Source organism: Lynx canadensis, chromosome C2 (genome assembly GCF_007474595.2).
Source record: "Lynx canadensis isolate LIC74 chromosome C2, mLynCan4.pri.v2, whole genome shotgun sequence".
In the NCBI taxonomy this organism is placed as follows: domain Eukaryota; kingdom Metazoa; phylum Chordata; class Mammalia; order Carnivora; family Felidae; genus Lynx; species Lynx canadensis.
Window position 1 is genome coordinate 60,582,339 of NC_044311.2, and position 17,874 is coordinate 60,600,212.

The 17,874-nt window shown below is 35.3% G+C and overlaps 1 protein-coding gene across 2 annotated transcripts in view; it reads right to left on the minus strand.

The window, feature by feature from the left end:
- The window catches only part of ZBBX (zinc finger B-box domain containing), a 129,134-nt gene that overhangs the window by 53,582 nt on the left and 57,678 nt on the right, over positions 1-17,874 (minus strand). For both annotated transcript variants that reach the window (XR_003971632.1, XM_032594696.1), the window contains 3 exons: positions 10,666-10,824; positions 4,545-4,719; positions 212-332 (listed from right to left, as the gene is read on the minus strand). Coding sequence is in view for 1 of the 2 variants with exons in the window: in XM_032594696.1 (XP_032450587.1) it covers positions 212-332; positions 4,545-4,719; positions 10,666-10,824 (455 nt within the window). In the remaining variant the exon portion in view is untranslated. The remainder of the gene's footprint in view (positions 1-211; positions 333-4,544; positions 4,720-10,665; positions 10,825-17,874) is intronic.

Here is a 17,874-nt window from a genome sequence, read left to right on the forward strand (position 1 = left end):
ACTCTAAATGAATGATGCATCACATACATAAATAAAATTTAAATCCTTATTAGAACAGTAGAAGCTTCATAGGGATTTAATATTGCTTTAAAATTATTTATGCAAATGTGAAGCACACATATAAAACTGCTACAAAAAAGCATGTCACACAAGCCAGGAACAGAAACAGCTTTTATATTTCTTATTAATAATGCAAAATTTCAGAAAATACCTTCTGTGTTTTTTAAGCCATAATTTTTCCATATACGAAAGACTGTCTTCTTTAAATTCAATATTGAGTGGTTCTCTCCAAATTTTCAGATTAGTTTGTACTTCACATTCTCCCAACGAGTCTATAAAAATAAGTATAATGTGCAAAATTAATGTAAACTTGTCTATAAATTACCATGTCTCTCAAGATATACCAGTCACCAATTTTAAAGCAAATATGCTTTGATATTTATCTATGTAATCAATAGTTCTAGGCTTAATAAATGCACAAGTATTAAATGTTAGCAATTTATTAAAGGACTGTATAGACACTTTTCTTCAATAATCCCTTGAAATGAAAGAATCTTATGATTCATAACATTTTTAAAAGCAACTAATTATTTTAAATGATAAAGATAAATACAAGCAGATTCATTATATATTCTATAAATGCACACACACATAAAGGTATGTATCATAGCCACTGACAATAATATTTACACATTATGGGAAATGGAAAATAAATAACTCAGAATGGCACCTGGAGGAGACAACTGTCCTCATGAATTTATAACTCCATGGCAATTCGCTTCCAGATGCTTAAGATGTTTCTGAAGTACTACTAAATTAAAACCATTATTCAGAGATATTTAAAACTGATGGAGTTTTTGGGAAAGAAAGCACTATAAATCCAGGATTACCAGTCTTTCCACCCTCTTAGATACTACCCATCTCTCCAAACTGACCATCCTGTTGGAGGAGAAGAAAGAGAAGTAGTAAGGATGGGAAAAATTATTTTCGAAGACTGAACCTAGAGAACAGTCCCAACCTCATACCATAGCCTTTAGTGAATAGCTTCCAGAAATAGCCTAATACCAGCAAGAGAAATAAACCAAAAGAATGTAAGTCACACTATCCCTATTCTCCCCACAAAGTAGAGCTGTGTTGAAGAAAGCAATCGGAGGAAATTCTGAGAAACACCATCAGAATGCATTAAACTGAAAGAAAAGAAGTTAAGGACATGAACAAAAGGAGATCCCTCCACTACAGGTCCCCCTTTCCAGGGCAAAACAAAGTATTTCTTGACAGGATAGCTGAAACTAAAAATGAGGACTTGCTTTTTTGTTTGTTTGTTTGTTTGTTTGTTTAGTCATAGAGAAAAGCCACTGTGCTTGAGAGATGATCCCCTAGATCTGTCAGGTGATGAGTAGGAAGAAGGTATAGCATCTGGCCTGGGATTCACCCTTCTCCCATTATCAACGGTACATTCCCAGGAAATAAAAACGGTGGGTGACCAGGGTTAGTTTGCTTGTTAAGATGTTAATAACGGGGCACCCGGCAAATAGATTAATGATATGTATGGAGAATATTATCTGTTTAATGCATTTAACAGGATAGCCATTGTTTAGAATTGCCTATAGCAAACAAATCTAGAACGCATGGATCTATGAAACTCATCTCCCTTGAAAAGTGCCACATACGTAACTTAGGTTTTGGTTTGCTCCCTCGTTTCATGGTTCTCTAGCTACCTTTTGTGAGAATTTGTGTGAGATTCCCCTTTGTTCATATTAGCGGGATGTTGGGTGTTTTTCTCAATAGACAGTGCCAAACTCTTAAGGTGAACATATGTTTTGATGTGTTTGATGAGGTGTTTGAGGAACAGCCAGGCAGCCGGTGGAGCTGAAACAGAGTAAGCCAGGATGGGAGTAACAGGAAGTGAGATCACAGAGATAATGGACTTCAGATTACATTGAACCTTCTAGGCCACTGTAAGAACATGCCTTCCACACACTGAAGGAAATGAGCCTTGGGAGTTCACATAAAATGAATTCAAGTTAGTAATCAATAACAGAAATAACTAGAAAACTTGGGAATTCAAAACGTGTTACTAAGCTAAATGGCCAAGAAGCATATAAATAGATACTCAATAACACTTGTATTGAGTTACACAGAGTAAATATACCATTTTATCTCTAATGGACCAACAAAAATTAAAAAATCTGACAAAGTGTTGATGATAACGGGAGGCAACCAAACCTCTTAAATACTGCAGGGAAGTATAAACCAATATAAAACCTTTGGTAAATAATTCAGTTTTATCTAGTATAGTCGAAGGCATATACATCCCATGACCCACCTATTTCAATCCCAGGACCAGACATCCTAGAAATGTGTGCACATGCATAGCAGGAGACCTGTACAAAAATATTCATAACGGCATTGTTTGTAATGGAAAAATGGGAATCAACTCCCCAAACCGTCAACATTTAAACTAATAGTGGTATTTGCATATAAAAGAAAACTATCAAATAGTAAAAATGAATAAAATACAACTATGCACATCTTCAAGGATAAATCTCAGTAAATAATAGTGAAATAAACAAGGTGCAAAAGAATACATATACTAGCTTTCTGCTTGCTACATCCAAATTTAACAATATATTGTTTAGAGATACACATATGCAGTAAACTACAAGGAAATTAAAAAAAAAAAGAAGAAGAAGAAATACTCAATCCAGATCAGTGACAATCTCTTAGGAGAAAAGAAGAGAAAGAATGGTGCTTACTGCTTTGTTTTTCTCCATAAGCTATACAAATTTTGTAAATATTTATTGTTCTGTATCCATTTAATGTCTTGGAAAAAGAAAAGCATTTATAAGCATATACATATAATAAACACATAGTCATATATAATACTCTGGGGCAAAAAAAAAATCACTTCTATCAACAAAAGTCCTCATCTTAATGATTTCTCCTGAGCAACCACTGACACAACATTTCTGCATTTATAAATTTATTTTAAGGTAACTGTACAAGTGAATGAATAGCCGATATGGTGATCATAACTTATTTTACAATAGTGAGAATCAGAAACAAAATATCCATCAAAAAAAATTCTGATTAAATACATAATGGCATACAGAATATTATACAACAGTTACAATTATAATTGATGTATAATTGCATTTATATGTAAAGTCATCTGTGACAGAATCTAAGCAAAAAAGTTACAAGTAACATATATAGTGTCACCCCATTTATACTTGTGTGTGTTTGTGCCACTGCGTCTATTGAAAAATATGTAACAACATGTTAACACTGATTATCTCTAGATGGTTGGATTGGGTTATTTTCATTTTTTTCTTGGTTAACTTTTTGTTCTAACCAAATCATTTAAAATAATCATTATATTATTCTTATAATGTAGTTATATCCACTATGAAATTTTTTTTCTTCTTTGACCTTATCTGATTTATCAGATCAGTCCTTTTATTATTTTAAGCTCTATGTCTTTCAAAGTAGACAATCAGAAAGGTACGTTTATAGAAGACTTAGTCCCTTTCACAGTAGAAAAGTAAAAAATACATCAAAATATGAAAGTTCATATAAGAAGCACATAAAATAACATAGGCAATGAAAGTTATATTAAGGTACATGCTACAAAGAGAGTATATAAATAAAATCTTGGAAATATTAACAAAATTGATGTAGCATGAACAAGTGTGGGGAAAATATTTCAAGGAGAACATTACTCAGTAAAAAGTCCAATTTTAATTGGAAGGTGGTATGTGACACCTTGACATAAAGAATGAATAATCAGGAGAATTCCTGCCCTGAAAAAAAATGAAATAAAAATAATAAAATTGGATACTGTCAATGAAGATGAAAGCTGATTGAAATTTATTACCTAACATTTTATTTTCAGTGAAAAGCTATCAGAAGTCTCTACAAGATTCTGAGTAATAAAATCAATAAACCAAATACTCTTAAAAGTATGATGTTCCTCAAGAGATACCAGGAAATGTAAAGCAGAGACAGTATGCACCTCAGTCATCCAATTTTCGATATCTAGAATGTGGGTGCAAAAATCATCAAGGAAAAATAAAAACAAGAAATATCCCCTCAAACAGAAAAAAAAATAAGATAAATCTTAAGTTTATAGGAATCCTTGAAATATATTTTTTCAAGACACATATAAAAAAAGTTATTTACTTCTTTATCTCACAGATCCTCTTGTTTTATGTATAATTACAGCTCAATAAAGGAACAGTTGTCCTGACAAAACTTTCTTCCAGGAGTTGGGGAGCTGAAAGCATTCAATTCTCCACTCATCTGACAGTCTGAATTTACACAGGAAACAAATGCAAATCTCCCCAGTGCTCAGGTCAGGGTTCCATAAATACTAAACCACTAACCGCTGGTTGTACCGTGAATACTCCTTTAAGGAGTTATAGCGAACTGTTATCCCAATTCTAATAGTTTTTGAACACTGCAGTTATACTAACAGAGAATGGAGATAAGTAAAACAAACTCAGCTTTATTTTATAACATTCATTTTATAAAAATAGCTGTACCTGCTTTTGCCGCACATAAGTTCTGACTCTCGTTGTCATCATGGTGTCCAGTTCTCCATTGATTTAAAGCTTCCTGAAAGGACTGGGAAGAAGCTTCTTCATCAAATGACCCTTCACACAGGAGCCTATCTCTTGGATTTGAACATTCTGTTCTTTTTGTGGTTGGAACGTCTACCTAAACCAATTAAAAGTCCATCTAAGTGTGCTTTACTAAATTTTCTGTATCTTAAAATACAGGCAGCGTTAATTATTAGGCATTTTGAATCATAGATTACTTTTAAACTTAAAATGGAATGTTTTTAATTTGTACTTATTTATATGCTTTACTGATTTCTTTAAAACTGTATCAGCAATTATAAATGGTCTCTTCAAAAATTGTTAAAAACTAGAGCTTTCAACTGAGGATTTATCATCATGTCATTTACCAGTGTTCTCCCTGGAAGGCGGCATAGCCATGAATCTCACTCCTCTACTCCTCCAATCTGCTCTCTGCAACCCCTTCACAGGAGAGAGAGCAGATTTTTTTTAATGCTTATTTATTTTTGAGAGAGAGACAGAGAGAGACAGAGAGAGAGAGCGTGAGCAGGGGAGGAGCAGAGAAAGAGAGGGAGACACAGAATCAGAAGCAGGCTCCAGGCTCTGATCTGTCAGCACAGAGCCAGACGTAGGGCTCGAACCCACGAGCCTTCAAGCTGTGAGATCATGACCTGAGCAGAGCCACCCAGGCGCCCCTAGAGCAGTTTTTTTTTTTTTTAATATGTGAATCTGATCGTGTCACTCCTATGTTCAAAACCTTCCAATGACTCTATGAAACTCTTATGAAGCCTCCTACTAGGACCTACAAGACCATACGGACCTCATAACCTTTGTTTGTTTGTTTGTTTGTTTGTTTGTTTGTTTGTTTTTACTTCACTTCCTTCAATTCCCACTTCATTCCACTGGGCTGTAGCCAAATTTACATTCCTGCAACTCCTGGAGCCCATGAAGCACACTCTGTTGAGGGGCCTGCCCTAGCCATATCTAACACTTGGAATGATACTTCATATTTTCACATAGCCATTGCATTCATTTCAGCTGGTCTCTGTTCAGCTGTCACCTACTCAGAGAATAGGTGATGACCCTACAAATATACCCCCTTGGTGTCCCCCAGTTTCAATTCCCTTATTTGCTATATTTTTCTCCCAACAGCATCTCTGTGTGAATTTACTCTATATGTTTACTTATTGTCTGTCTCTTCCCATTAGAATGTAATGAGATCCAGCCCTTTGTCTTTTTCTTCAGTGCCAAGAACAGTGCCTGGCACGAAATAGATGCTCATTAAAAGTCAGTTGAATGAACAAATTAATTAATGTATATGAAACATTGCATGCTTCTTAGCATAATGATGAGGAAAGGGTGAATTCCGTACAAAATAGAGATCCTCTGTGAACACACAGAAGAAAATAAAGGCAGCGTTTGGCAGTTATCCAGTCAATCAGAGAAAACAGCCAAATTAAGAAAATAAAGCAAAATAAAGTCCACACCGATGCTAAATTAGCAACGTGGATTTACCTACACTGATCAAATTACTAAATCTCCACTGTGTCTTCTAGATACAAAAGTAGAATCCTCTATGTTCACCCCTTAATTGCAAAATAAACGGGAAGACTGTTAGAGGATAATTGAGAAAAGAGTATTAAATATGTGTCCAAAATTTTAAATATTAACAAAAAGCATCTGGGAGTCTGAGGACACTGTGCCAGCTGCTGGCCACAGAAACGCAAGTTAAAAAGTCCACAATAGAAACAGGTGCTAGAAATGGGTATTTAATTCAGATAAACACGATTTTTACGGGCAAAAGGTGGCAGGGATAGTATTCCAGAGACAGGAAATGGTATATACGCTAAAACATGGAGTCAAACAGCACAGTGGCATGGAACTGTTACCAGTTTTCACTGCAATAGTAAAAATTAAGATATGAGAAAATATAAAGTGTAAAACGTACTCTGGGGCAGATCGTAAAGGATCCTGCTGCCAGACAGAGGAAATTAGACTTACACATAATGAAAACACAAAGCCACAGAAGAGTCCTACACAGTAGTGTGGCAGAGAGAGAAATCAAGGATTAGTGAGTTTGGATGCAAGGGAACCAGTTAAAATGTTACAGCTAATTGGTAATATCTATCAACATTACAAATGTATGACCCTCTCCAACTAGGAATTTCAGGATTTTATCATATGGATACACACACATACACACACACACGTGCAAAACAATATTTTTCAAAATTATTCTTTATGCTATAGTTTGCTCTGGCAAAAAACCCAAATAGCATAAATGTTGGTCAGTGGAAATTATATATTTTAATTTGAAATTTTAAAATTTAAATTTTTAGATTTTAAAGTCATTTTAATATCTAATAAATGGGGTGTTTTCTAACCACTATATGGAATGAGAAGGCTATAGAATGTACCTATATTAAAAAAAACACATTGTTAAGTGTAGAAAGTATATTTTCAGAGCAGCGTCTAACATATTAATATTTGTGTAAAGAAATACATAAAAACAAAATTGGAATCATTATTGATTTCTAGAAAGGGAGAGAATGAAATCCATTTTCCACATTATAAGCCTATTGCACTTCTAGAAAAAGCTAATTTCAGTATTTGGCATAGAAATGAGGACAGAAGTAACCAAATATTCAAGAGAGTTTTTAGATGCTAAACTATATGAGACATGGTAACCAACTGGACATGCAGAGGAAGAAGAAAAGGGACTACAGAAGATCAGAGCTCTTGGCTCACCTGGAAAGCTAGAAGATATGCTGTCACCCATGGTGACATCTTATATAGGTTTCGGAGAAGAGGTAAATTTAGTGTGAAGATAATGAATTTTAGGGACACCTGGGTGGCTCCGTTTGTTAAGCTTCTGACTTTGGCTCAGGTCATTATCTCGCGGTTCATGGGTTCAAGTCCACGTCAGGCTCTGTGCTGACAGCTCAGAGCCTGGAACCTGCTTCCGATTCTGTGTCTCCCTCTCTCTCTCCGCCCCTTCCCTGCTCGCTCTCTCTCTCTCTCTCTCTCTCTCTCTCTCAAAAATAAACATTAAAAAATGTAAAAAAAAAGAAAATACTGAATTTTAGAAGTGAGAATCCAGTAATCAGTATGTGAGTATATGTATTTGTACTGCACTAATGAAGAAACCCTGAAATCTCAGTGCTTCTTACAAAATGGTTTAAATATGCAGTGATTCCAGGAAGTCTCCTCCAGGGCAGCTTCTTTCCAACCAATGAATTGGAGACATAAGACATTTTTATTTTACAGCTAAGCCTTCGGAATACTTGGGTTCCTCACAGTAGTGGCAGGATAAGAAAAGTCAGAGGATTGGACATTGGCTTTTAAATGTTTGAGCCCAGGGTGCCTGGGTGGCTCCGTAGGTTGAGTGCCCAACTTCGGCTCAGGTCATGATCTCCCGGTTTGTGAGTTTGAGCCCCGCGTCAGGCTCTGTGCTGGCAGCTCGGAGCCTGGAACCTGCTTCGGACTCTGTGTCCCCCTCTCTCTGCCCCTCCCCCACTTGTGCTCTGCCTCTCTCTGTCTCTCAAAAATAAATAAATAAATAAATAAATAAATGTAAAAAATAAAAATAAATAAATGTTTGAGCCCAGAACTGCCCTATGCCACTTGCACTCAGAGCCCAACACGACTCTGCCCAGTTCTGAAGAGACTAGGAAATTTGAAAGAGCATCTAGTGAAACAAGCCATACAGAGAAAGACAGATACCACATGGTTTCACTCTTATGTGGATCCTGAGAAACTTAACAGGAACCCATGGGGGAGGGGAAGGAAAAAAAAAAAAAAGAGGTTAGAGTGGGAGAGAGCCAAAGCATAAGAGACTCTTAAAAACTGAGAACAAACTGAGGGTTGATGGGGGGTGGGAGGGAGGGGAGGGTGGGTGATGGGTATTGAGGAGGGCACCTTTTGGGATGAGCACTGGGTGTTGTATGGAAACCAATTTGTCAATAAATTTCATATATATATAAATAAATAAATAAATAAATAAATAAATATATATATATATATTAAAAAAAAAAAAAAAGAAAGAGCATATGGAACCCAGTGCTGTGTATTCATTATCCCTCTAAGCCACATGATATCCCTGCAAGATATGTTATACTATCCCCACTTTCTAGATGAAAGACCACATTTTAACAAACTCCCCCAGTGCTTCTGATGTTTGTTACAGCTAGAGAACCACTGTTCTTTGGCCCAGAAGGGCATCAAGCACATAAAGGAATTATCTCTTCAGTGTGTGCACTGAGTCCAGCTGCACACCCAAGGCTTGAGAGTAGTGACGTCCAACCAGAAGTACTCACATCACGATTACTGAGCAGTTGTTAAAACCACACCTCTGGACCCACCCAAGAAGTGGCTGACCTTGGTCATGTGTGTTTCTTTAATGTTTTTCCAGCTAATTCTGATGTACACATCTGGATGAAATCATTGAATTGACAGCTTTTAAGTTAGGACAAGAAGTGGAGGACCTTCATAGCATATACATCACCTATGGGGACAATAGGAGTAAGCTTTCTAGTAGGGCTAGATACTTAGTTCCTCTCTGCCTCTGTCGCCCATTAAATGGGGAAATAATAATGGAAAACTTATATGATTATTGTGATTATTGGATAAATTAAAAGATTAAGCACAATGACTAGTGTAAGGTGTTTAACAAATGTTAGCTGTTCATTTATCACCATTTTTGTTGATAAGATAAATTAGATAAAATGGCAGGCATGAAGGAGAAACCCTCAAAACCACAGCCTCTGTGTAGTGGCTAAAAGCAAGTAATTTGGAGACAGCCTAAATTTAAATCTAAGTTCCACTATCAATGGAACTTAGGCAATTTATAAAAACTGATCTTTGTCACTATTTTCTCATCTGATAAAAAAAAAGAAAGAAAAATTAAGAAAGGACAAAAAGAGAGAATACCTGAGGGGCTCAGTCAGTTAAGCGTCTCACTTCAGCTCAGGTCACAATCTCACAGTTCATGGGTTCGAACTCTGAGTTGGGCTCTGTGCTGACAGCTCAGAACCTGGAGCCTGCTTCTGATTCTGTGTCTCCCTCTCTCTCTTTCTCTCCCCTGCTCACACACACACTCTCTCTCTCAAAAATAAACATTAAAAAATTAAAAGAGAGAGCGAGAAATAGAGAATACATGTAAAATATGTAGAACAGTACCTGGCACATAGTCAGTCCTCAACACATTACTGTTATAATAATGAAGCTATAACTTGTTCAGTGATTCTTCACAATCACCTGTGACAGGTCTACTAGAAAGTAAAATCAATGTAAAAACACCTACTTTCCTGGACAGTTCAAACACTGTTTCTTTGTTGGGAGAGAGGTCCTACTAGCATAACGCATGTTTTCTTTCATGTTCTGTAGGCATGGGTTTGGAACTCAACAAACTGAAGTTCAAGCCTGACTCTATCACCAAGTAACAGTTGGGTGACTTTCGCCAAGTTTCTCACTATTTCTGAACTACAGTGGAAACAAAGGTGAGTGGCATCTATAAGAGTGAGGATAATTACATAGATTCAAGTTTGAGGAAGCTTGTTTCTCTAAAGAATCAATACAAGTCTAATATAAAATACAGAAATGAGCTGATGAAAGCTTACCTAGTACATCATGGGATCAGTAGCCAATCTGAATAATGACTAAGAAATTGGCATAAATCCAATTTTAAATAAGTATAAATTGCCTGTCATCTAAAACTTGGCAATGTTTTGTATTTTTAGCCTCTTTGAAATCCTGACTACAATAAAATTGTTATATTGCATTTTGTGTGTGTGTGTTTCTCCCAAATACTCATTCATTTCCTGACATGGTGGAAATGCCCAGAAAGCAACATGGTCAAAGAATCATTCATAAAAAAAATCACTATTCAGTGGAATCAAAGTAGTCCCCTTAAAAGGATTTTTACAGTCAAGATATTTTTCATTTGTAAAAAGAAACAAATTCAAACATTAAATAACAATGTGGTAAAATAATCTGCAAAACTCCGTAGCTCTAGCTACGTCTATAACTGACAGTCTCCATGATCATGTAGGACATGAAAATGTCTACTATATTTTACTTAGCTTACCTCAGAATTGCTCCCCTGCAGAGGAAGAGATCTGGGTTTATGCTGACTTTTACTAATCTCTTTTACAGAATTATTCTCCCCTTTCTGTTCATCTGGATTAATATCCTTGATAAACTGATGGGCAACATCCAATACATTGGATAATATTTGAGATTTTGCCTGTTAAAAAAGGAGCAAAATATGACTTTAAAAGACTAATATGTCAGCCTAAGTAACTTAGATACATTAAATCATATTTTTATTATTCTAGGATTAGTAAAATTCAATACATTTTATTTAATATTTCAAAACACAAATTAACATTGATATCATCCAATATAATAGTGATAACTGCCATCTATTGAGGGGCTAGTTTGTGCTCTTATTATCCTAAGGATCTTAAAAACATGTCATTTAATCCTCACATCAACTCTAAAGCATAACTATTTTTGCCTCTGTTTTAAAGGTAGAGGAATAAGAGCTCTGATGATTTAAATAATTTAGGACTGGTCACATGGTGAGTGGGTGGCATGGTGAGCTGGGAAATGACCCCAGGTGTGTATAATTCTAATGACTCATAGCCTTTCCCCTAGGCCAACCCCAAATAGATAGATGTGCTATTTTGTGCACAACATAGCTAAAGAACTAAATATAGCTAATAATAGGAGCCTGAATAAGCAGTAATGAGCATCCCTTGTTGATAAAACATCTTTAGCAAGTATTAGGTATTCAAAAGTGCACATCAGGAAGTGCCTCTATCTGTAGGTTCCCTAGTAAACTCCAAGTTGTTCCTCATATCATATCTTTGCTCATGAGTTTCCCTTACCAAGGAGGGCTTCTCTCCTCTACATCTTCTTTACCTGGCAGACTCCTACTTCTCCTTCTAGATTCATCCCAAGTTATTCTCAAGGTCCAGGAACCTTGCCTTGCCTTCTTCCCTCTGTCTGTGTGAGGTGCCCATCCTCTGTACCCTCTTCATACCCAAAGTAGATCTCTACCAACTCACACAATACTGATTTTACATCACCTTTTGATATTTATCTATTACATCATACCACATAAGTTCACAAAAGGAAAAAATAACGTCTTCTTAAATATTTCTATGGAGTCTCTGTCCTCTCTTCGCCCGCAAAAGCGGTTCCCTTAAATATTTCCATGGTGATCACAGTGCCTGGCATATGACATACAGTAAAAATGAGGTGGTGGGAGGAGGGAGAGGAAGAATTGCAGAATAAAATATGTAATTGAGAAAAAGATTAAAAAGAAACCTTTCCACATGCTTTCAGAGTAACTGAAAAGGAACAGACAACTCTTGGAAAGACCCTAGTCTCTGAGAGTTCTCCTATCAGCAACTACCCTGGTCTGCCCAAAGAGTCTGCAGGATTCTGGATCCCATCTGAGCTTGAACCAAACAACTGCCAGTAAAAATATTACTTTTCACCAGGATGAGGCTCTCTGGAAATCTGGTATTAGAAAACCAAGCAATAGGTCTTACTCCATTAGCAAATGTCCTCAAGACAGAGAATAACTTCAGCAAGGATTAGAAATAATTATTTTTTACCTTTCCATGGAAATATTCCTATTTTTAAATTTTCATCTAGTTACCTATTTAAATAACTAAGATTACACTGAAACTTTCCAGTTATGACCTTTTTAGATCTGTTAAAATTTACTGCAATCTCATTCTGGAATAAATCCCTTAAGATAAAATTAATTAGTGTTATTTCACACTGAATTAATGAATTATATATGAAAAATGACTAATGTGGGGGCACTAGGCTGCTCAGTCAGTTATGTGTCAAACTCTTGATTTCAGCTCAGGTCATGATCTCACTGTTCATGAGATCAAGCCCCGCATTGGGCTCTGTGCTGATAGTGCAGAGCCTGCTTGAGATTCTCTCTTCCCCTCTCCATCTGTCCCTCTACCACTTGCATGGATATGTATGCAGTCTCTCTCTCTCTCTCTCTCTCTCTCTCTCTCTCTCTCTCAATAAGTAAACATTAAAAAAAGAAAAATGACCAATGTGATCCATGATACACACACACACACACACACACACACACACACACACACACGTATAAATACCTGTGGCATCTGCTCCAAATTTTCCCAATGATCATCAAAAAGCCTACACAGATCTATATAATCCTTATTTTTAAAAGAAATTCAAAAAGGTAATGCTTTACCCTTACAGAAACATCTGTATTTTAACAATTTTTTTTTAAAAAGGAGTAATCCAATATAAGCCTGATTTTAAATTCCCTAGAATAGAGATCTATTGATTTCAAAGATGATTAGAATGTCTAGTTTTCATTTTACACATTCTTAAAAGTAGTAAAAACAATAGTATTGATTTTATAAAAAATTATCAACGCAGAATTATCCAAATATATTAACACAAAACAAAGATTATTCCTGTCCTAAAACGAATCCTGCTATTAATGTTTCAATTAATTGCTATAACATTTTCAGGTAGGATATTAAGGGACTCTGAAACGGCACACACAAAAAAATATTTCATTTTTAAATTTACTGATAAAAAATAAGATTAACATCATGGATAATAAAATAAAGTGCTACAATTGATTATCTTAAAGTTCTGTTAATTTGGTAAAAATAAAATGCCAACAAATGGGAATTTTCTTTCCTAGAGTAACTTACATTTAAATATTACTTTTCTCAGGGGGGCCTGGGTGGCTCAGTCAGTTAAGCATCCAACTTTGGCTCAGATCATGATCTCACGGTTTGTGAGTCTGACCCCAGCATTGGGCTCTGTGCTGATAGCTCAGAGCCTGGAGCCTGCTTTGGATTCTGTGTCTCCCTCTCTCTCTGTTCCTCCCCCACTCGCATTGTCTCTCCCTCTCTCAAAAATGAATAAAGATTTAAAGAATGAATGAATGAATGAACGAATAAATAAATAAAAATAAATATTATTTTCTCAGTTATTAGAGTGGTATATGTCATCTTTCTTATTCTTAAAATAAATATGCACAGAAAGGGAACAGATATGATCCCTATTACATAGACAAGGAAATTCAAGCTCATAATGATTATGTTAAAGCCAAATGGATACAAAATATTGGAGCTTGAGTTAGAACCAAGGTCTTCTTCTAGCCTCCTTCTCTCTTCTAAATTACACTAACACAGATAATGTGTTTTATTTTTGAATTCCTGAGACTTACAATATATTAATAGTTCTCAATAGATATGAACATTTTTCCTTCCTTTAAAAAAACCTATAATTCCAGGGGTGCCTGGGTGGCTCAGCTGGTTGGGCCAACTGACTTAGGCCCAGGTCATGATCTCACAGTTTATGAGGTCAAGCCCCACATCAGGCTCTGCACTGACAGCTCAAAGCATGGAGCCTGCTTTGGAATCTCTCTCTCTCTCTCTCTCTCTCTCTCTCTCTCTCTCTCTCTCTCTCAAAAATAAATAAAACATTTAAAAACAAATTTTTTAACTTAAAAAAACTATAAATCTATACATAGTTGCTTATGCAGGTATTAGATTGCTTATATTTTTTGTTTCTAACTTATTCTGCTTACTTATTTTCATGTTTTGCTAAGCACTAGGAAACTCAAGGCAAAAACAGATTCTTCTTTACTTGTGGGGAGCCATGTGAACTTTGCAAAAACAAAACTTACAAACAACAAAATGAAAAGTACTCTAGAAGAGTAAAATTATAGGGTAATTTTATCCTATAAAACATCTATCTCTTAAGAGGCATAAAATTTAACAACATCATTAACATTAGAAATTTACCATAGTGCTATAACATACCATTTTATAATACTTATAACTTCCTAAGTATCAGAAAAATATGTCATATATATGTTAATGATTTGCAACTTCCTATTACCCAGATTAGTCTCCCATACATACTCTAGAGAAGAATCTACAACTAACTATTAGATACATCTCTCCACAAACACAGTTTCTCCCTTTGAATCTGGGTGGAACTCTGTGATAGCTTAACAGAATGTGAGAAGTAGTGATGAATTTCATTTCCAGTGGCAAGGCAGTAATAAAGTACCCCTTTTACTGTTCAGCAAGCTTTGTAAATGGATGTACAGTGATGTTGGAAGTAACACATCTAAGACGGTTGTACTACATATTAAAGTCCCCAAAACCAGAGGGAGGGGATGTTTAAAATGAGATGTTGTAGGAACATCCGTGTTGAACTCTAGGTGAGTAAAATTAAACTTTTACTCTTTTAAGCCACTGAGATTGGGCTCTTCTACTTCAGCAAGCATTACCCTAATATGTAGCTAAATATTTGGAAACCACTCCTAAATGGATATTCTGTTTCAGCTAGTGGAAGGAAGGAAGGAAGGAAGGAAAGAAGGAAGGAAAGGGAAAGATAAAATTGTTAAGTGTTTCCTATTAAAAAACACACATAAATATATTACTTCTATCTCTTGCCAAAATTTTCCTCTCTCCTTGGAAAAGCTAGCTTTCCTATTATAATTCTATTTAGCATTTTAGGTCCAGATCAAATGTCATCCAGTTGCAATGTATATCAATGGAATTATAAAAAATAGTTCAGAAGGGCAAATTATTTCATCTCTTTGAAACAAGTTTTCTTCCTCAACTAACAGCAGCAGAATTTATATATTTTCTATGTGCCCTTATAATTCCTTCCGCACGTCAGTACTAGAACTTTGTTCCTCAGTGTGTAATCTATAAATCAGCAGCATCACCATCAACTGGAAACTTGCTGAAAATACAAAATCTCAGGTACCACTCAGAATCACTGAATCAGAACCTGCCATTTAATATGCAACTTGAATGCTCATTAAGGTTTAATAATCATTGTGTCAGAATAGTTACCACTCAGTCGTGTTACAATTGGTTGAATACATCTATCCTCCCTTTTGTGATTATGAATTCCTTGAGACAGGGGACCATGTCTTATTCTGCCTTATATACCATACTTTATATCGCCTTCTTTTGATTCTTCTCCCTGCGGCCCTATCCTTCACACTTTGCAACTAGAACATTGCTTGACGCTGGTTAAGTACTTGAGAAATGTTGGTTGAATCAAATTTTGCTGACTTACTGAGATAAAAGTGCCTAAAAGTTCTATTTGAACATTCCTTCCATATACTCAAGCTTTCTAAGTCAATGTCAACACAGGCAAAATCAATGGCACTGTTAATAATAGCACAAAAGGGAAAATCATTTACCTCTCTAAGCCTAAGTGTTCTGTACCTATAAAATGAAGACAATATCTACCTTGCAGAACTGTTGTGAAAAATATACATCCTGTATGAAAATCACCTAGGAGAGCGATGACACAAAGTAATGCATTCAAATGATTGCTACCATTTTATCTAGATCACCATATACCACTTCTCTGTAAGTAAGAGAAATAGTTCAAACATCCAGAAAACAATCTCTATCCAATTCAATAGGCAGAAGTGGGACTTTATGACTATGGTATAGTGAAGAGGTCAGTAAATAAGTCTATCCCCATAAGACAAATGTTAAACTGGATAATTTTTTTTTTTAAAAACTGCTTCGGGGCTCTGAAATCAACCGAAAGCAAACACCAAGTTGAAAAGTATTTTCTCAAGAAAAACTACTATGACATTACTGGAGAATACCAAAGATCTTCTTTACATGGGGTCACTCCTATCTTGTATCTCCCTTCCCAAGTTGGTCAATGTTGCCAGGGCCAGACTGGCCTTGCTAAACAGGAAACATGCTTGATTCCTGGCAGAGGGCAGAATCTTAAAATTACAGTGGCATTATCAATGAGCTATTAAATCTGGTTATAAATGAACCTACAGCTCTGACAGCCTGAGACGTTAGTCCCAGTTAGGGTGGGAAATGGACCAGTCAAACATTTAGTGGGATGATTCTGAAAATGAGAAAGCTATATATTAGGGCTACTCAAGAAATGGAAATCATAAAAAAGAACCAAATAAATATTTTTAACTATGACCTAAATAGAGTAACAAAAGATTTGAAAAGGAAGAAGAAAAATTCAATGTACTTGAAGAAAGATAGAGATAAACTATCTAATTTGAAAAGCAAAAAGTAAAAGATTAAAGACCTATGGGGTCTTACAGACCTATGGGGCAGCATCAATCATCCAACATATATTTAGTGAGTGTATCAGGGAGAGAGAAATGAGGGAAAAAATGTATATATATGAAAAATTGATTGTCCCAAACTTCTCATATATGATACAAACTATTACCTTAAAAATCCAAGAAACTCAACAAGCCCTAAGAAAGGTAAATATAGAGAGATCCATACCAAGACACATCATAACTAAATTATGGGAAGTCAAAGATAAACAGAAAATCGTGAAAGGAATGAGAAAAATTACTTATCACATATATGAGCACATAAATATGAATAACAAACTGATTTTTGCATCTGAAAAAAAATGGGAGAGCAAAAAGCAGTATAATGATACAAAGTGCTGAAAGGAAAAAACTGCCAAAAATTATTCTATATTCAGGAAAGCTGTCCTTTAAAAATGAAAGTAAATAGAAAGACATTCCCAAATAGGCAAAGTAAGAGATAATTCATTACAAGCATATGTGCCTTATAAGAAATACTAAATAAAGGTTTTAAGGCTGAAAGGTATTAAATCCAACAGAAGACGTATCTCCAGAAACATAAATATATGGGTAAATATAAAACGTAGTTAAATATCTCCTTTTTCCTCTTTTTAACTTCTTTTAAATACATAAAGTAACATGCAGCAGTAACTTTGACACTATATTGTGGATTTGTAACATTGATATATAATATATAACCCACACAAAGAAATGGAGAGAAAATGGAGCTACAAATAGAGTCAGGTTACAATATTTTACCAGAGTTAGTATTGACATGAAGTAGTGTCATATAGTGTAATACCCAGAACAGCCACTAGATAAATAAATACATGGACACACATACATGCACACACCCACACACACTCAAAAAAGTAATTTCAATGGCACAATAAAAATATCTTTAACACAAAAGAAAGTAGTAAGGGAAAAAGGAACAAAAAAGACAAAGGCATATAAAAAACAAATAACAAAATGGAAGATGTAAATTTAATTACATCGTAATTATATTGAATGTGAATGGACTAAACACAATAGAGACCAAAATTGTCAGACTTGGTAGGAAAAAAGTGTAAGACCCAACTATATGCCATTGATAAGAGCCTGATTTTAGTTAGATTCAAAGACAAATAGGTTAAAACTAAAAAGATGGAAAAT